The sequence below is a fragment of the Saccostrea cucullata genome, unplaced genomic scaffold (genome assembly GCF_032062105.1).
Source record: "Saccostrea cucullata isolate Sc308-1 unplaced genomic scaffold, CSIRO_AGI_Scuc_v1 ctg12306, whole genome shotgun sequence".
Lineage (NCBI taxonomy): Eukaryota > Metazoa > Mollusca > Bivalvia > Ostreida > Ostreidae > Saccostrea > Saccostrea cuccullata.
In genome coordinates, this window is record NW_026933169.1 from 10,870 (window position 1) to 31,937 (window position 21,068).

Below are 21,068 nucleotides of genomic sequence, written 5' to 3' on the forward strand. Positions count from 1 at the left end.
CATTGCCAAAAAAAAACAACTTTTCTCGTGCCTAAAAAATATCATACCATTAAGAAAAAAAAACCTACAGAGTACAAATTTCATAAGAATTATTAGAATTTCGAGAATAATTTGCTTTCAATTTAACTTATAAATTTGCGTCTAATCACTAATGCATTTGATTTATGTGCGCGATTCGTCTGTTATATTTAGAGTTATGCCCCTTTGCTCGGTTTTCGGAAGCAACGAAAAGAATGCTGGGAATGTTACCCCCATCAATCGCCATGTTGGTTTAGGAGAAATGAACACCCCGATACGATTCAAGACTTTAAACACGGAAAACTTTAGAGCTGCTTAAAGTAAACTAGTAAGAATAACTGAATATACGAAAGAGAGACGAAAAATTAAAATGAGCGGCCTAGAAGAGCGAAAAGCTAAGCGGAGACGACACAAGGGGAGTTCTGTTGTCAAGACCTCAAATCAGACATGTCAAAGTTTTCCTGGGTCACTAGGTTTTGATATGTCAAACCCCGCACCAAAGGAGATATTATCACCAAGTCTTGATTCAGAGGTAGTTATTTTTCAAGTGTTGTTGTTAATGCAATTAATAGGTCAGACTATGCTACCGTTAGTTTGAATTTTGGATAGTTTTTGCTAAGCAAGTTCACGATTGTTCTCATGTTAATACCGAACTATATTGACTTAGGTATACCCTTCGTATTTCTGTATAAATTTGGTGATAAAAAGTCACGAACGTATCTGAGTATGTCGATTTTATGGATAAAAATTTAACTCAGGACAGCATATTACTTAACCAAGCTAGCAGCAGTGCATGCATGTTTGTGCTTGCCATATAAGGCAATCGAAGTTTGACCATTCTGTCCCTAGTGAACAGTATACATATATAACTTCTCACTCTTTCTGAAATGGAAAAAGGCTAGTTTGGTCAGATCTATTGGAATTGTGCCTTTGTTTGATTGTTCTATTGAAAATGTACAAGCATTGGCAAATAGCCAGGCTCTTTCCAGTACATTGCAGTGCAAGTGTCTGTACATGTGATCCCCTTTCTGTTAGTATTGCCAGTACTAATATCTTTAACATAGTGAAAGTTTCCATCGTGTACAGGTCCTTGACATCCATATTTCTAATAGTTTTACACGTGCATGCTTTCTATGGTAAATTGATGTTAGCTAAAATCTCCCAAGGCTTAGTTACTCAGTACAGACATCAGCTAATGGATCTTTAAATTCATGTCAAGCACAAAAGGGAAGGTTTTATAAGATTTCATTTTTAGACCCAATCAGATAGTACAGTCTTATGGTAGTTTACTGTTGTCAAGGAAAAAACAGATTGTTAGAAAATAAAGGTAAAGAGAAAGCATCAAGTTTGTATCTATCTATTATTCATGATCCGTTCGGAATAACTTTGATACTGAAGTAAATGGTAAAAAGAGCATTGAAATAGAACAAACTGGGAATTTTCTATCAATATATCAAATAACATTTAGCGTTTAGTATGAATCTGCTCTTAAAGAATGAGCACAAAAAATAGTGTCGTTACGATTAGTCTCAGACTCTTGAAAAATCATCACAGATGACAGAATGTCAATGACAAAAGAAAATTTTAAAATTGATAGTCGCAAATTTTTTTTTTCAAATATTTTTAAACAAAATTTCTTTGAATATTTTTAAAAGATGAGCCTCTTTTTCTTAAAATGGGACCCATTCAAATTGTAGCAAGATGGATTTTTCCACTGTCAAATCTGTGTTTGATCATTCTGCTGCTTCAAGTATTACTAAGAATAATCAATTGTAACTTTATTTGAGCCAATCAGGTGTAAAATATTTCATCTTATACAATATTCATCTAAGAATAATGATAATTATTTATATGATATCATCTAGAATTTCTCCCACAAATTTTTGAACTTCATTTAAGATTTTCAACTGCAAGACGGGTGTCCACTGTAAATACCACACCTGGTTAATTCAGTCCGGGTATAATTGAGGCATTTATAGAAAATGAAAATAAACTTTTAAACTGGAAACTTTATTATGTGTCAACAGGTCAATATGTGAGACTATACATTAGCCAAAAACAACAAATCCCTAACAGACGAACCTTATTTTTTTTGTATCTTCTATTAAGACTGACAGATTTGTATTAGTGAAATATCGTTTTCATTTCCAAGGGTAACTGAAAATTTCATGGTTAACTTTTTTTAGAATAAAGTTCGATCATGTATTATTTGATTGTATGCTACCAATTATAATTGACGATCCATTGCAAATTTGGCCCAATTTTGTTACACTAATGGCAAATGTAAATGTTTTTTGGCACTGGGAACGATACCATTTATTGGTAATAGTTATATACATGATAAATGCTTCGAAAGAATAGTATATAATATTATACCTAATGGCAGAGATTTATATGGGAAGGGCTGTTATTGATCTTTTGATAAGATCTCCTTATAGGTATACATGTATAAGTTGAGCAATTCGGCAATATCAATTAATTGATACACTTACTGTGCATCATTATTCACTGTTAAAAAGCATTTATCCAGGGTAAATGAAATTAGTTGTCAAATTTCATAAGAAATAAATATAGTTTGAAGTAACACAATGTTTTAAATGTTTGATATGCTAAAATACAAAAGTTCAAACTAAAACTGCTAAAAAGGAATTCTCAGCTGTTGTAAATCTACATTTGTTTTGTGAATACACAGTAGTTCATGTACTTACACTGCTATTTATATTAATCTTCAAGTAAAATGTGTGGTATAGGATCTTTTTGAGTGCATATGTTCAAGTGGAGCTCTTTTGTGTTGGTGCATAATATTACGCACCTTAAAAATAAGTGAACAGATTTAGGCCATTAGTCGTACTCAAATGCCAATGGGAATGTTTCAAATAAATAATTAGTAAGTTAATAGAACTTTCTGTGGGAATATTAATTAGTATTTTACAATAGTAAAAAAAAAATCCATGCATAGAAAAAGAATCCCAAAGTTGATTTGGGTGAACATGTTGAAATAGGTGTACAGTTTTTTAGTCTTTGAATGACATTATTTTCATGAAAGGATGAAGCAGGAATTTGTCCTTTATTCCTGACTTTAGTTCAGCCTCTTTTGACTTTATTCCTAACTTAAGTTCAACCTCTTTTGACTTTATTCCCGACTTAAGTTCAACCTCTTTTGACTTTATTCCTGACCTAAGTTCAACCTCTTTTGACTTTATTCTTGACTTAAGTTCAGCCTCTTTTTCCATTATTCCTGACTTCAGTTCAACCTCTTTTTCCTTTATTCCTGACTTTAGTTCAGCCTCTTTTGACTTTATTCTTGACTTTAGTTCAGCCTCTTTTTCCTTTATTCCTGACTTCAGTTCAGCCTCTTTTGACATTATTCCTGACTTCAGTTCAGCTGTTCTAACCCCTCGTATACATGCTAACTATAGCTGTGATTGGGTTCAGGATTACTTAAATGACGACATGCACTCAGGATGTGAACTAGTATTGACTCAAATGAATACATTGTATCCTGTAAATGCAGCAGCATGGGGCTTACTCTGAAATACATAATTTATGCATGTTCATTATGAATGAGGACAATGTTCATTTAAACAGGGACAGTTTCCTTGAGTATTTTTAAAGATTTTTTTTTGTAATGTAATTTGATATGCATCACCATGATCACTGACAGAAGAAAAAATATAGATGTGTGTATCTCATTTTTCTAAAGAGATCTTTCTCAAAACAATGTTTTAAGTTAAAAAAATACAGCCGCAACTTTTTGACAGTCACCTTACTTTAAGATAATTGTTTTGCAAATTTTTTGTTTCGGTTCGGTTAAATGGATGGACATTATTTCTGGTCAGGGTGGATTAGCTATTTTGACTGCGTTATTTTTATTTCTTTATTTAAAAATAAGGGTGAGGGAGATGTATGAATTCTCCTGAAACCCCTCATATATCTTCAATTGATGATATGGCTGAATTTTCCCCCCATATTGATATATATTGTATATTGTGTTGGACTTTACTAAAATGAAATATATTTACCTCAGCTGTGACAAACGTGCTGTGATTTGAAGTGACAGTCTGTTTTAATGGAATTTTTTTTGTTTGTTTGCTATTTAACCATACACTGTGTGGATGCTGTAGATGATATATTATTAACATACTGTAAACCAACTTTTATTCGCGTGCGAGAAATTTTCGCGAAGTTCGCGAGAGCCTCGTCATCGCGAATATTTCTCGTCGCGAACCGGTTCTTAAAGTCTATGTGTCTATTAAAAAGTAACCTAAATAGGCTTTCTTGCGAAAATTAATCGCCGCGAACTAGTTTATCCCCGGTAGATCGCGAAATAAAGTCGTCGCGAATAAAAGTTGGTTTACAGTAACTCTCTGCCTTAAAAGCTCACATCAAGTCAAATAATATATTTCAGACTATGCAGAAGTTAGAGAAACTAATGGATGCCAAAGATGACAGTGATCTTCCTCAGTTATTGTCCCTGTCCAGGGGACCTAACCCCTACCTAGACAAAGAACGGTGTCTCTTGTGTGGGTGTGAGAGAAATGACGCCCCCGAACCTCTCCCATTTGGAGACAGTGGTCAGTACCTCTTAGGAGATATATTTATAAATTACTGCATATCACTTTTATTCACCATGTTCACAAGAAATATATTTCATTTTTCAATTCAATATGCCAACATGGCCAAGGTATCTTGCAAATATTTAATTCTTGTCTTAAAATTAGATTAAAATATTGATTAACAAGGAATCTCAAAAATTTTGTTTTGCTTTTTAATACAATATTTATCATCTCAAGAATATAATAAGTCACAAAAATTTCATGATTTTCAGTAAATGTACTATTCAGTGCTTATTTATAAAGATCAGCACTTCCTAAGTTGATATTATTGTTTATAAAAGGTCATGCGTAGTATAATTTGGTGTTTATGTTGATGGTGGGAGACTGGTGGTATATTTTCTGTTATAATTTTTTTTAAGGTGGTTCAAACAAGAGTTTGGAGAATTCTTTGTCTCAGGTAACAAAAGAATTAAATTACATTAACACATTAAAATTTATGATCATTTCCTTGAATATTTAATTTTTAAATGAAATGTGGTTTGTAAATTGTAATGGCCTTATAATTTTTAAATTTTAGCTTCCTTTATGGGTGCATCTGTGAATTGTCATAACCTTCTAATTTTGTGGATTCTAGCTACTTTTATCAATTGTTTATAGGTGTGTGTATAGTCTGTGAATTGTAATGACCTAATTTTGTGGATTTTAGCTACCTTTATGGGTGTGTCTTGAATGTAGAAAGGCCACAGAGCAGGGCATTGATAGAAAAGTCGACATCACTTCCTTTATGGTATGTCTCAGGTTATATTACACATTGTGAATAAACACAAACACATTTATCAATGTCTTCCTCATTACAGTTTTAATACGTGTCGTTACATCTATAATGTCAAGTTTCAATCATAAAATTGTGGATAGCATGTTCTGGATAACCTGAAAAAATCTGACAAAGTTTTTTTTTTTGTACAGGATGCAGACTTACCCCCTGAGCCCTCCCCGCTACCTTTCCTGGACCCTGGGTTAGACTCGGAACCAACCACCCCGAACGGCACTGTGTGTAACTGTGAGGCCTGCACAGAGAGAAGGTATCTTTATCATTACAGAGTCCTCTAAAGCAACTTATCTGTACAGATCTCTCTGAAAAATTCTGATATCTTCATCATTTTGAGGCCCTTCAAAGCAATTTGTTTATACATCATACCTGCCAACTGCTGAAGAAGAAATGCATTTATTTTATTCAAAGTAAAACAGGAAAAATTTAAATGTTTGTTTTAGAAGTTTCTGTACATTTCTTTCAGACAAATAGAAACAGAACATGACCGCGAGACCCAGGAACTCCAGAACTGCTGGACAGAGCTGCGGAAACTCGTACGAATGTTGTACGGGAGACGGGAGGGCGATTTATACGAGGAGGACACAAACGTTCCTAACAGTGAATCTGCCCAGGAATTAGTCCATAGGTAAAATCATGAACACGTTGTAATTCCCAGGAATTAGTCCATAGGTAAAATCCACATACACGTTGTAGTTTCTTTAAAGGATTTAACATTTTTGCGGTGTGTTTAACAATTGGAGAAGTGCTTAAGATAAAAAGCTACAATTGTTGACAGACTATATGTGTATTGGAGTTTTTTAAGGATATTGTGCAAAGAGATTAAGGCAGGAAAATATTCATGATGTATTGCATTTCATGTATATTGGGATAAGGACCATAGAGGTAACATATAACATTTCCAGTAAATTAGTTTAGTGACATTACTAGATTTACTATATCTGTTTTAGGCTATGTGCGAGAGATCCTCACCAACTCTTTCTACGGCTGGAGTCGCAGGTCCGAGAATTTGTGATAGAAATGAAAGTGAAACTGCTGAAACAACTCAACTCGGGCTACAAGTCTCCACCCGAGTCCAAGTCCTTCATACAGCTTCTCCTGGACGAGTATGGACATCTCTGTAAGGTGTCCGCCGAGATGGGCAAAATCCTAGACAAATTAGTAAGTATGGGCAAAATCCTAGACAAATTAGTAAGTATGGGCAAAATCCTAGACAAATTAGTAAGTATGGGCAAAATCCTAGACAAATTAGTAAGTATGGGCAAAATCCTAGACAAATTAGTAAGTATGGGCAAAATCCTAGACAAATTAGTAAGTATGGGCAAAATCCTTGACAAATTAGTAAGTATGGGCAAAATCCTAGACAAATTAGTAAGTATGGGCAAAATCCTAGACAAATTAGTAAGTATGGGCAAAATCCTTGACAAATTAGTAAGTATGGGCAAAATCCTTGAAAAATTAGTAAGTATGGGCAAAATCCTTGAAAAATTAGTAAGTATGGGCAAAATCCTAGACAAATTAGTAAGCATGGATTTATTGCGTTAACTATTTAGGCATTTCTGTAAGGTGTCCGCCAAGTTGGGCAAAATCCTAAATAGATTGAATAGTAAGTATTGGCAAAATCCTGGACAAATTAGTAAGTATGGACAAAATCCTAGACAAATTAGTAGGCAGGGATTTATTGTTAAAATTATTTAGAAAGGCATATTTATTATTTTTTAGTACATGTGCATGAAGATTTCACTGATCTTAGGAAGGTTTAAGTAGTGTACTATAATTTTAAAGTTATTAGATAGCTACATTTATTTAAACTCAGCACTATTTATTTATGTCATGCTGGCATTGAATTTAAAATGACTGACATACTTTTATTGTCATTTTTTGTACAATTTTTCATTTCTTGATTAATTTCTTTAAAAAATACTCCAGTGTGATGAATAGAACTTGCATAAAAACTCTAAATATTCAATATTAAACAACAAATTCTTAAGAACATTACAGCTATGATTTATGAAACATTAAAATTGATAACAATCCTGTAAACTTGTTAAAGCTGTCAAAAATTTTTAAAAGTATTGAGCCTAATTTCTGAACTAAATAAAAAGCCCTAATAAAAGGGTAGATTAAAAGTTAAGGAATAGATGTCCAATCAAATTGTTCTATAAGAGTGTTATTGGAGTTGTTGACATTTAGGACAATGTGTTACCACCATACGCTTATCTTTCAGAAAACCGATCACCTTTCCAAGTTCAATGTGACGTGGGAGCTACATAACAAGCACCTGTTTCAGTCTATAGCCTATACTGAGCCTTCCATACAAAGCAGTCTTCATCTTATTATCTCACAACTCAGGTCAGTATTTTGAATTGTAAAACTCAAATTCTATATATTTTAAACTCAGGTCAGAATTTGACACTACATAACTCACATAAGAACTATGTATTTCATAAACCCAAGTGACAATTTTATATTTCATAACTCACTTGAGAATTTTATATTTTACATCTGTCAGAAATGAAATTTTTTTATTATTGCAACTTAAGGTGGATTTTTTTACTTTAATTTATATTGTCTGTGGCATGCTTTATTTTGAGCTACACAAGATTTTCTCATGGACAAATTGAATATAGTGTGAAATAAGATATATAATTGTTAGGTATTATGTTACAGACTTGGTGCAGCATCCAAGGAGTCGTATCACGAAGATACATATCCCAACCTCCTACATCAGTATCTGAAGTTTGATGATGAAATGTCTGTGATATCTGTAGTCTGGCGAGACAGCCATCAGCTGATAGAGCAGTATAACGAGGAACAGGTGAGTAGCCATCAGCTGATAGAGCAGTATAACGAGGAACAGGTGAGACAGCCATCAGCTGATAGAGCAGTATAACGAGGAACAGGTGAGTAGCCATCAGCTGATAGAGCAGTATAACGAGGAACAGGCGAGACAGCCATCAGCTGATAGAGCAGTATAACGAGGAACAGGTGAGCAGCCATCAGCTGATAGAGCAGTATAACGAGGAACAGGTGAGTAGCCATCAGCTGATAGAGCAGTATAACGAGGAACAGGCGAGACAGCCATCAGCTGATAGAGCAGTATAACGAGGAACAGGCGAGACAGCCATCAGCTGATAGAGCAGTATAACGAGGTACAGGTGAGTGTCACAAATATCAAGTTAATATACAGCACTTTGGGGGGAAACACAGCAAATGTATTTCATTAAGAGTGCAACGATAAACCGTTTGTCGGTATACCGCGGTTTATTTTTCCACAGTTCGGTTCACGATACGTGAAACTGATACCACGGTTCGGTTCAATCGGTCCGTAATTATCTGATCTGTCCGTTTTGGTTCGTCATTTACAATTTCAAAATGGCTTCCGCACGAGACATGAGGTCAATGAAACTGCAGAAACGGCAAATAAACTTGTTTCCAGTCTCATATTTAACAGGCCAAAGGACTTTATCACTTTCCTAGTGTAAGCGTAATGAGCATTTGATAAAATTTTTGAGTTTGAAGCATGATATGATGACAAACGTCTGACTCTTTAACCCAATATGTCATGTATCGTGATACGTATCGAACCGTGAACTGAATACCGTGATACGTATCGTATCGTGGGGTAGGCGTATCGTTGCACCCCTATATTTCATTCAGACTTTGTTGTGGACAACTTATAAATGAGAAAATGTCAAATGTTGTTCTTTGCAGGCAACATTAAAATTGAAACAGAAAATGCTCAAAGAGGATTGGGAGTTCTTCAAGGCACAGCGGAAGATCTTAGAGGAGCAGGTGGCCAAAAGTGCGTCCTCGCCAGTAGCTCACAGGTCTGTGTAGAGCTCGATTTACAATGAATTCCATGCTCATTACATAAAATACATGTATATACTCCTTTAATGGGTCCTTACTATAAACCTTGCATTGCTCATTTATTTTTCTGTGGGTCTTTGCTATAAACCTTGTATCACCAATTTATTTTTCTGAGGGTCTTTGCTATAAACCTTGCATCACTAATTTATTTGTCTGTTTACAGTTTTGAGGCTCAGTTTACGGAGACAATGAGGATGATGTTACAGGGAACTAAACCCGGTCCTGAGGAGTGCCATTGTCCTCGATGTAACAGGAAAAGGTAAGTTAATACAGTGTCATAAAGGAGTAAACTAGTGTAACTGTCCTTGGAGTTAGCATTAAAGGTAGATGTACATGTACATGAATAGTTTGATGTTTGTCTTAGACACCACTAACTATCAGTATGTAATTTTTGCTTTGAGTTGTGTTTGATTATTCAGAATATACACAATAGAAAGATTGGTTAACTTGTAACAGTTTACTATTACAGTCTTATGTTCTCTATGTATAGGTGTCCTTGTGATGAATGTACAATAACACACATGATTACATGTGGAATTATAAACCCTGAGGCATTGGAGGCCAGTAATCCGGGGGGACACCCCACCTTTCTACACGACCCTAACCGCTATCGTATTGACGTCAGTCCCCCGTCTATGTCCAGTACAACATCCAGTAGTGGATCCTCCAGCCCGCTCATCCACGAGAGACTCAATCTTCCATTCAATGAGTCAGCTCAAAAGTATGTGTTTATTACTCATCTTACTGCATGTGAATCTAATGTTTTGATATCATTTAATTATGTGATGAGTTCAAATTTATTTTGCTTATATACATGAAATACATACTGTATTTAAAAATTGTCCTTGGTTGCATTAAGTAAAAAATATAGAAAATACAGACATTCGTTGGGAACAAAAGTAAAATTCATGAAGAACAAAGTACCTGAGAGAATAAGTATCTGTACTGTAACATCTTAACAAACAAATTTTGTTTTTGTCTTCATCAGTAGAGAGAATATGGCAGACATTGAGAACAATCAGTCCAACGATGGAGAAAACGCAGATGGAAGACAATTAGAGGAGGAGAATCAGGGAAGTTTAGATGTGTACGACGAGGATGACGATGATGATGAAGAAGACGACGATGAAGATGAAGAAGACGATGACAAGGAGGCGGGTCAGATGTCTGACATGGACATCTGTGATGAGGAGGAGGAAGACGATCTCGACGACGACGACGATGAATTAGATAACTACGATATCGACTACGACGAAGAAGACGAAAGCCGAGGTGTGAGGGAGAATTCCACAGAGAAAACCAAACATGGCATTAGGGAACTGATCTCGCCTTCCATGTATCTAGGGGATGAGGATGATGACGAAGCACTGGAAGATCTCATCAGCTCCGAGAAATGTGATTGTTTTCATTGTAAAAAGCAGGCACAGAATGAACAGAAGGTAGGAAAAATTTATCTTTGTTGAGTTTTTAATTTATTTTAAAGAATAGGTTTGCACCACATAAAAATGAGATAAAAAAATTAGAACAGATAACCATTGCTTCTAGATATTGTAGTTAATATGGGCAAAAGGGAAAGAAAGGTGTTTCGAAAAATGATAAAGAATGAATGAACTTTAAGAACTGTTGATGTGGCAAGCTTACCTTTTTGTTTTTTTTTTTGAAAAAAAAATTATCAAAAAATAATAATTTTTGTTTTCTTTCCCAGACAAAACAGGAGGAAAACTCTTGTAAATGCTATGCCTGTTTACGAGAACAAGGAAACACAGTGTCCACCTCCTTACCGCAGACCATCGCCCCTGAGACGGCGCGACCGGCCGAGCTCCACCTGTACCCCCACATCCACGGGTCCCCTAGCCTGCACCCACTGGCCAATCACCATGTTCCCCCTCCTCTCCTGCCCACCCAATTGTACGATCTCCACATGCCAATCCGCCAGCCCAAGTCTCTACTGCAGACAACAGGGAAAGTCCTTCCAAAGCTGGACTTTGATTCTCCTGAAGGAATCCATGAACACATGTACCATGCGTACGGAGAGTGGGATAACACGTACAATGCTAGCATTCCTTTCCAGAAGTACAGTGGTATCAGTACGGATCTCCTCCCTCCTCCTCCTCTAACCACTAATTTTAACACTGCAAGCTTTCTGAACGAGCCTTTCTCAGTGGCGACACAAATGGGAGTCGAGACTGTGTCCACGACAACCATACCAACAAGTGCTTTCAAAACCTCCGTCAGTCACCATGTGTCCCTATCTACCCCTCAGTCCATGGCAAATATCACTAATGTAAACCATGACCGCACCGCCGTAATGGTGTCTCACAGTGATCTGCCGGTCAACAGTATGACCCCTCCCTGTACCAGGCCAGTCACCCTAGGAGGTAACATCTCACAAAAGCAGACGTTGGGACCCACCCCCAGCGTCACCTCAGTCGCAGACCAAAAACAGCATTCACAACACTGTAAAAGGCACAACTCAACTCTGCTGGGAAAAAACAACGCTAGCTGTCAGGCTCATAACAATAATAACAATGCTAGCACTGTCAAAGTGACACAAGAGCTGTTCTCAGCGGCTCGGAACATCCGGGAGAATGCGAAAGAGGGCATGCAGATGATCCGCCAGTTTGCCAACAGTCTAAACGCCAACAATAACAGTCATTCTTGTAACCATAACAATAGGAATCCCCCCAACCACGTACTCCAGACCAATCCCGACCATAACCACTGTCCCAACGGCGTGTCCATGCCGACGACGGTCAATAACGTCAGCGTGGGGACGTCGACAGTGTGTATGGAACCAAACTGTAGCAACCACTGCGGGGATGAGAACTGTGATAGCGTGGATGACAGCTGCTCTGATCCAAACTCCCTGACGTCCTCGTCCAATCAGAAGGAGGGAAAGTACTGTGATTGCTGCTACTGTGAATTCTTTGGTCATGGAAATGTAAGTATAACAATTAACACATGGCATGGGTTCACTTCATTAAAGAAGTGATTTGTAAGAGACAGCTTGTAAGAAGTATTTATATGAAAATTAAGTATCTTTTCTTGTGCATTATGGATGATTGGAAGTTTGTCATATACAGTACATATATTTTTTTTCTATAGCCTCCAGTTGCTCCAACCAGTAAGAATTACGAAGAAATGAGGAACAGACTGCGGCTGAGATTAAAAAGGAAGGTGAGATCACTTTTCTTCTGTGTAACTATGAAGTCAACTCAATATACAACACTAGCAAAATTCATGAAGATGATCTCTAACAGTGTAAAATTATGATGATTACCCATGAAATTACATCAGTCTATACATTTTTAGCAATCCATAAGATTAGTTCCCACAAATGAAAAAGGTTCTATTGTACATTGAATTGATTTTATGACCTAAAAGTATGACTTTATTCTGAACAATATTTTATTTTTTACACATAAAATTGATCAGAAATTTATGAGTAAAATTTTTTGTATTTTAGCAACAAACAGAAAAGATGCAAGATCCTCACCACCAGAACTGTATCATGGCTAATTCCAGTCACAACAACAATAGTACCCCCGCTCCCCCTGTGAAGCCCGCCCCTCCCCCAGTGTATCCCCCAGAAGACCCAGTGGATGTCAAGGGCCTAGATGAACTGCTCAACTACATAAATGGCACAGAGAACAAAGATCAAGCACCCGAAAAATCCTCCAAAGCTCAGAAAAGGGCAAGGCAGAAACAACGCAAGGCCGAGGAGAAGGCCAGGCTGGAGGCAGAGATTAAAATGATAAGAAGACCGGAATTGGTTTAAACCTATAAACCTATACCTGTATTTTTTTAAACGGCTATAAATGCAAAATGCAAGTTTAAAGGAATGTAATACGGTAGAAAATATCTGGCTAATACTATGCTATGAAATAGTTCATAAACTACTGCATAAAATGTTACTTTTACGGCGTCTGTCGACGACGTTTTTGATAGCCCCTCATTTTCAAAGTGTTTGGAGCAATCGACATCTATTTTCGAAGATTCAGGAGTATTTTAAAAGTATTTGCTGGTCTGTCTGTCTGCCTGTTTGTCCGCAAAAAGCGTTTCCCAGTAACTTTTGAGTGGGAGCTTGCTATGGCTTTCATATTTCACAGATGTATTTAATGTGTAGTCATGGCTGCTATACTCATAGATCGCCATGAATAAGGATAAGGCATCGTACGCGTACAATGAGTGTAGTGGATAATATCTTATCTTAATATCTTAAGATACCTCTACAGTTGATGGAGTTCTGCATTCGGCTGTATGATGTCATTTTCAGTTTTTCAGGTCTGTAATAAAAGTTGAAATTGCATTACTAATTGCTATACTTATCATATTAAGAATGATATTATGAAATAAGAAAAAATTCAGGGAACTGTGTTTCCAAACAGAATATCATATGAACGAGCAAACTTTTTATATCTTAAATCAAATATATCACAAGTATTAGCTTTCCTAAAAAGCTTGTCTGACGTGATTTGCTTAAATTCATAAAGAGGAAAGAAATAATATATATGTTATATAATTTCTTAATATATCTTTCAAAAACCATGCGTAAACAATATTGTTTACAAAGAACATTTAATTTAAGCTAATGGCTCCAGGTAGACTTAAGTAAAATTTTTAATCGCCAAAAAAAATTTAATAATTATGGAATTTATTTCTTTTAATTTGCACATAACAACACCTCTGTGAAACAATATCAAAAATATTTAAATTTTGGTCTGCTTGACGTCTTATTTCTTCCACCTCAATTTATTATAAGATAAAGATTTTGACTTTAACTTAAGATGTTTCAAGATCCTGGGGACTGCATTTTTTCAAATAATGTTTTTATGTTAAATAACCTAACTGATTTTTTATTCAACAAACAGATTAAAATGAAGGTTGTAAATGAAGTCAATGGGAAGATCTTTGATCACTTAATGGACGCGTTTAAAGGGGATAACAATCTTGGCAGAGCGTTACACATGCTGACCATTCCCCTGCTGTTCTTGAGAGCTTTCATTGCTTCTCAAACTATCTAATGCACAATGATTCTCTACTTAACACAGTTACATAATTGATGTATGAAATTCTGAAGTATCTATAGGAAAGAAACAAGAAGATGCAAACTTTTTTTTTTACAATGTAATCGTCCGAAATATTATCATTGGATAAGAGTAAATAATTAACATTTCAGCCAACCTGCAAATCTATTTACACAATAAAGAATTAAACGTAAATAAGACATTTTTTCCGTTTTCACTGCATTTTTCTCATTCACTGTATTAACAGATTTTACAATATGGGAGCAGGGTAACTAAGAGAAAATATTTGACTAAGTGCCTGATGTTTATAGATAAATCAATGTCAAAGGTACAATTTTACTGAAAATAAGCAATAAAATAATTAACCATAACATGTAAAATGATTTATTCTTTGATAAACAACACAAAAAATAACAGTGAGATCTATTATAATAGGACATTTTTAAGAGAACTGAAGCGGACATGTTCGAAGATGAAAGCACGGATTATACTAAAGACAAAATCACCCAGTAATGTAAATAGAAGATTAAAAGCTCATTTCCTCTTGGGGCAAACTACAAACGTCTTTGGAGATAATGCATGCATCGAAATTTCCACCATTGAACTATCTAAACAAATTCATGGAACGACTGCATAAATAAGCCCTAGTTAAATCTAGTACTGTCTGACGCCGTGACGTCAGACAATAACACAGAAGTGTTAATCTCGTTTACGTATTCAGTAAAATTTTTATGCTTGCTTTAATTCAAATCTTTAAAAATGAATTCCAGTCATTGATTTATCCTGTTAAATATAAAAAAATTGATTTCAGTATTGAATTTGTGAGAAAAAAATCCACATTTAATTTCTTGATCCATGATAGGTTTTCGTTTTTTTCACATTATCATCAATTGTTTACAAAAACATGAGAGAATATACACTGAAGTTAAAAAAAATAATTTCTGAACATAAAAAAATTATGTACATGCATTCATTTAAATGATTAGATCTGTAAGCACCATAAGAATTGTAAACTCTTGAGTAGAGAATCAAGAGTTGAAATCACGGACGTGACTGGGGTATCCATAACATAAAAATTGTGACCATTACTGTATATGGTCTTCTTACAACTTTAAAGTGACTAATGGAGAGAAAAATATTGCTACAATGAGACAATTAAAGGAACGGAAGAAAAGATACAATAATCATAGGATATTATAATTTTCCCCTTGAAATTTCAAAAAAAGTTTCTCATTCCCCTGTCTGACCCTGCTTTGCCTACAATCCCATATCGTTGTCCCTAACGACCCTGCCTTTTTGAAAGAACATCTCTTCATAGAAATATACCGGTAAAAAATTAGTCAACTAATAAAGGATAATAATAAGTGCCCATCGAAATTCCAGCAGTATGTTGGAAAACCATGCCTGGGGCCATACAACTTAAACAAACTCTGTTTTGATTTCAGTCTCACTTTTACCAAAGGAATATAAAGTGGAAAAAGTGAAACTGAAATCAAAAGTAAACTTGTGTATGGCCCGAAGGCCAGGTCTTCAAAGACAACATATATGTTGTCAATGAAAAACTCATGCCAACGTTTTCATCTCTTTCAAATTATTTGTGTTTAGAATAAGAGTATTTTTTTTTACTAAAGTAATTACATTAATGACAAATGACAATTAAAAAAATGTTCGTAGTTTCGTTTTTATTGAAAATAAATATATTATCAAGCCGTTTTTATTTATCGAGAGGAATTATTGTAAAAGTGAAAAAAAGTAATACAACATTTGTTTGTTGATTTTTCTAAAAGCTTATGGATTCCAATTTTCCTTTAAGTTATAAGACGATTCCCCCAAGAGTGTATATTTCATCATATAGAAACCAGGAAGTGTTGTTATCTATAACCTTGACTCATTTGATATGGTATATCATATATTTAGTTCTGTTTAACAAATATTATCAATGTAATAGGCATGTATTTTCCGCAGGTATCATACAGCTGTATTCGCTACAATCATATAATAAATGAAATGATATCCCTTTATCAGAGAGTACTTTTTTAAGTCTGCTTGATGGTACTTGTTTTATCTAAAATTACTCAAATATTAACTAATCATTAAAAATATACAAAGACAAATACGTAAAAAAAAAACACGTTTGTTTACTTTCTATGGAAAGACAACGGAGTCAAAAATCCAACTCATCCTGCAATTCTATATCCCCATGCTCCAAATTCCAACCTTTTATGAAGTATCATATTAATTATTATAAATAATTAATTTTTAAAAATTGGCAAAAGAAATAAAAATCAAAATCTGTACAGTAGATCAGATTTGAATGAGTTGACTATAAAATTGTCCTCATTTTCAAATTATGTGTTAGATTGCTTGGAATAACTTCCGGAAAAGTTATGATCTGATCAGAGATGGAGGTTTTTGAGTATTGCTACAAAATTAAGGGAAGTTGACAATTGAAAAGTTAAAGTTCATGTTAATCATAAAGCGGTGAAGCAACTTTAAAATCCATCTATCACAAAAAATATTAATATGTGTTCTAGCTCAATTTCTTGCAAAAATAAATAAATATTTTTTAAAAATTTTCCTGCAAACGTATTACACTTTCATCACCACGCTATATTACGTTGATGTGACGTCATTAATTTCGTTTATCTTCACGACCAGAAAAACATAAATGTATTAACCATTCACTAAAAAAAGCTAGTAATTCCAATGATTGATGATAATCTTCATGTTGAAATAGTATACCAGTAACATGGAACTGTTTAAATTAAACATTGAGAGGTCATATGATTTTTTTTCTCTCAATAAGCTTAAGCAGTGCAGTAAAATTTGAGCAAATGCATATGATTGTATATAAGAAACATCTAATCGGATTTGATTTAAGATCGTTTGCAAACCTATATATTTTTAACTATTGTTTTTTTGTTTAATTTAAATCGGAAATGTTACAATTAATTTAAGATAAATGTATGAAGCACAATTAATATGATTATAAGTCGCCCGGCTGGCGCAGTGGAAGAGTGTCTCCTCTAGATTCGTGGAGTAAAAGTAAATCCTGACGTCTCGATTTCGAACGCCACTGTGGGAGGTTGAGACCGGCCTCTCGGACGAGACCGAGGCCCCAAGCCGCAGAAGATGCTGGTACGAAAAGGACCTTCGGAGCTGGGGACGAGTATAGGTCAGTGTTTGCAGCTCCCCACCAGCAAGTGGTGACCTCTTCATATGAGTGAAAAATTCTCCAGAGGAACGTTAATCAACAAAAATATCAACTTGTACGTTTATACTAATACTTCATAGAATGAATATTGTATGTCTATTCCTTTCCCCAGTGCAGGAAAAGAGATGTGAGGGCTCATAACAAAATACAATATCATTATCCCACCGCCAGCATTTTCAACTATTTTCCTTCCTGCTTACTTTTAATTTTTCAATTTTGTAGCGTTTTCTTTTAAAGTTTTTCAAGCTTGTTATAATTTTGTGAGACTCAATATCCCCTTATACTTCATAGCAAAAAAGATGTAATTCTATTGTGATGCATTTTCCTTTTAAAAAGACATAATTTGTAAATCCCGCCAGAATAAATTGAATGTCGATATTGTATAATATACAAAGAATGTTGAATCAAACAATTTTACTTAAAAAAGAATTACTATAGCTTCGCATTTTTTTTTACGTTGAATCCTATTGTAACTTTAGTAAACCCGCGTATAAATGTATGTTTGACAAAACTCAATAAGCCGATCTTTTAGCTTAACAGCCGAATTAACTTACCACACTAAAACGCCTTTTCATAAAGCATTTTTGTGTATAATAACTAACCATGCAAGGAAAAAAAGGTACAGTTTGAGCTTTATTGTGGCCTAAAAATTAAATGTTTTTAAAAAGTTGTGAAATGGGCTTTAACAACAGTTTAGTAGATGAATATGTTAAATCATTAAAAATGTTGTAGCATAAAGGAGGACCTTTCTGAAATTATGACGTCATTAATTTGGTACATTTCTAAGTGTAATGCAGCAAAGCCTCATATGACTCATTTCTGTGCTATTTCCCATTAGAATGTAGTGCCTGTCACCGTCGCTCACTTTCACAAAATCACATATCTCAAAATCTTTCTGGGCTACGGTGGCATAGTATGTTTTTTGAAAGACAATTCCACTGAAAATTGATGTCTTCTGCAACTTTTTAAGAAAAAACGGGAAAATGCACAAGTTAATGACGTACCAATTAGCGTTTGAGGGGTCATATGAGAAAAACGATCTGGCTGTGTATTCTTATTGCAGGGAATTCCTATGATTCAGAAAGAAAGAATTTTGATTTCTTATATCACTTTCATATTTTAGAAAAATATGGGCTTATTTTATATTGGAGCTTTACCTTGCCATGGTATTTGTTTCATACTTTTAAAGTTATGTTTTATAGCTACAATTGACATTTTGTGATATAAAAATTGTCAAAGTATAAAATTATGGTTTACGATTTAAATTGAAGAGCAAATTGAAATTTCAAAGTGCACTCCAATCGATTTTTCATTTTTTTTTTTTTTTCTTTGCTTGCGATTATTTCTTTATTATTATCAAAGACTGATGACTAAATATATATTAGAAAAGATTGTAAAAGTATTGCTTTCGTTATTCAGAGATCTTTTATTTTCTTGACAGCATTGATTTATGTGAATTTTTTTATTGAAAATTGATTACAATAGTCTTAAATATATTTGATCTCTTTGAAAAAAGAATGAAATTACTAGTCTTACACATTCAGAGATAATTAAATACAACATAAAATTAATGCTCTTACCTTTTCTCATTTATAAGTATCGTTTGTGAGGAATCATCTAGTGTGAAAAAGTACAAAAACGATTGCACGGATTTTATAAAAAAAAAAATCTTTTGCGCAACTGTTAGTTATCATTGTCAATTCTGCGTCTATACAATTTTTATCTTATCTATTGTTTATTATAATTGAGTTCTAATTCGTTAACCTGATAACATGAAACAATCTTTTTTTTAATTATTCAGTATTTACACTATATGATACTGAATTATCGGAGACTGAATTTTGTTTAGCTATTCTGTTTTGTTTTTTATCAGAAAAATATCTACATTTTTTTTCTGTTTTGATATCATAATCAGTTATTAGACCCGATCATGTCTTAAAATCGTGGAAAATGAATAAAATGCTTACTCTGTAGAAATGACGACATCCTAATATAAGACAGGATCGGGAGAAAGAGGGGGGGGGCTTTACTGTTGTTGCTGAAAAAGATCTTCCCCCCATTTCAGTACATAAGATATCTCCTGCAATCTTGAATATTTCTGGTACTTCTGGTACTTCAAATAATATATTATTATAATTTTCTTATTTTTTTTTTGAATTATAAAAACATTAATTGTTTAAACATATTTATGTGCATATATATTTTTTTAATTTACTAGGCTATTTACTTGAAATTAACGTAGAAAGTCATTAATATGTCTCAAAATGGATACTTTTTACCGTCTCGATCTATTACTTGTGTAACAATGGATCCGGAAATTATCAGATTGGCAATCTAATGAAAAAAATAAATAAAAGAAATTGGTAAAGTTTTACAATTAAATTTATCTTAAATATTATCTTTAAAAAGTTTAAATCAGACAGAAAACACAAGATATTTTCATTTTTCCATGAGAGCAGTTCTCCGACATCTCTCTCTCTATCTCTTCCTCTCTCTCTTTTATAATTTTATTTTACTCCGATTGGCACACATTTACAATACTGTTAATGATATTTTATTGATTATTCAGAAATTCAAAACTTATTATGATTAAAATCCAAGATTTAAATCTTAACATAATGACTGGTTTAAATGTTTCTGACAAACAATGTGCACTCCATATTGTCAGTTCTTATTTGCAGTGCTGCATTGGAAAGTGACAATAATTAACGTTTACACAAACGTTCTAAATTTTCATAATTTTACTTATAATAAAGATAGCTAGTCTATTTACATTAAACTTTAACATTTACATTTTTAGAACTCGTCCGTGTGATGCAGTTGTTAGAGCGTCTGCTCTAGAGTCGCAAAGAAAGGATTTGATCCTTACCTCGCGGGACTGAACTGCAACGGTGGGACATGGAGACCGGTCCTTCGGATTAGACCGTATAAATCGAGGTTCCATGTCGCAGTAGGTGCTGGCACGAAAAAAAATCCCTCCCTGCTCAAAAGCCCTAAGTGCCAAGTACAGGACAAATTTGCAAGTCTCCACCAGCAAGTTGTGGCATCTCCAGTGAAAAATTATAGATAGGTACGTTAAGGTATCACACAGGAAAATAATTTTACTATATATTACTATATATTACTATATAGCTTGAGTTAAGTTATTTAATCAATTAGACTCTCAACAGCTAATTCCTGTCAGAGAAAGGGAAGATAATTGCTATAAAAAATTGAAATCAGAAGAATACGCCTTTCGTGGCTTTTAAGAAAGAAAATTGACAGTAAACATACCTACCCCGAAATACACGTGGGTTTCAGATGTTGACAAACAGCCTAGACACCATCTAAGAAGTTGCATCATCGACGCATGAAAAAGGCGTTCCCTTTAATCCAATGTAATAATAATTCTGCTATAGTTATGACATTCGTAGTACATGAGTCCAAATTTTATACTGTATATAAAGATGCCAAAAAATGAAAAAAAAGAAATTTTTTCTCTCTCTATACATATAAGATTTATAGACAATATAAGACAAATATTTATATATGGATCTATAATTGACTAAGTT

The 21,068-nt window shown here is 34.2% G+C and overlaps 1 protein-coding gene across 1 annotated transcript; it reads left to right on the forward strand.

Moving 5' to 3' along the window:
• Window positions 1-266: 266 nt before the first annotated feature.
• Window positions 267-13,054, forward strand: LOC134237432 (protein FAM193A-like). The gene is made up of 16 exons (XM_062719527.1): window positions 267-550; window positions 4,427-4,592; window positions 4,994-5,031; window positions 5,281-5,361; window positions 5,541-5,656; window positions 5,870-6,031; window positions 6,354-6,564; window positions 7,631-7,755; window positions 8,074-8,221; window positions 9,118-9,233; window positions 9,440-9,535; window positions 9,767-9,997; window positions 10,265-10,715; window positions 10,982-12,217; window positions 12,382-12,453; window positions 12,743-13,054. Exons 1-16 carry the CDS (start codon window positions 389-391, stop codon window positions 13,052-13,054), a joined length of 3,723 nt encoding a protein of 1,240 aa, XP_062575511.1. The 5' UTR covers window positions 267-388.
• Window positions 13,055-21,068: the final 8,014 nt, after the last annotated feature.

Excerpts from the sequence above, each read along its gene's own strand:
- LOC134237432 (XM_062719527.1), top strand. The coding sequence starts at position 389 with ATGAGCGGCCTAGAAGAGCGAAAAGCTAAGCGGAGACGACACAAGGGG. Across the intron at positions 7,756-8,073 it reads CTTATTATCTCACAACTCAG|ACTTGGTGCAGCATCCAAGG; the intron begins GTCAGTATTTTG and ends ATTATGTTACAG. Across the intron at positions 12,218-12,381 it reads AATTCTTTGGTCATGGAAAT|CCTCCAGTTGCTCCAACCAG; the intron begins GTAAGTATAACA and ends TTTTTTCTATAG.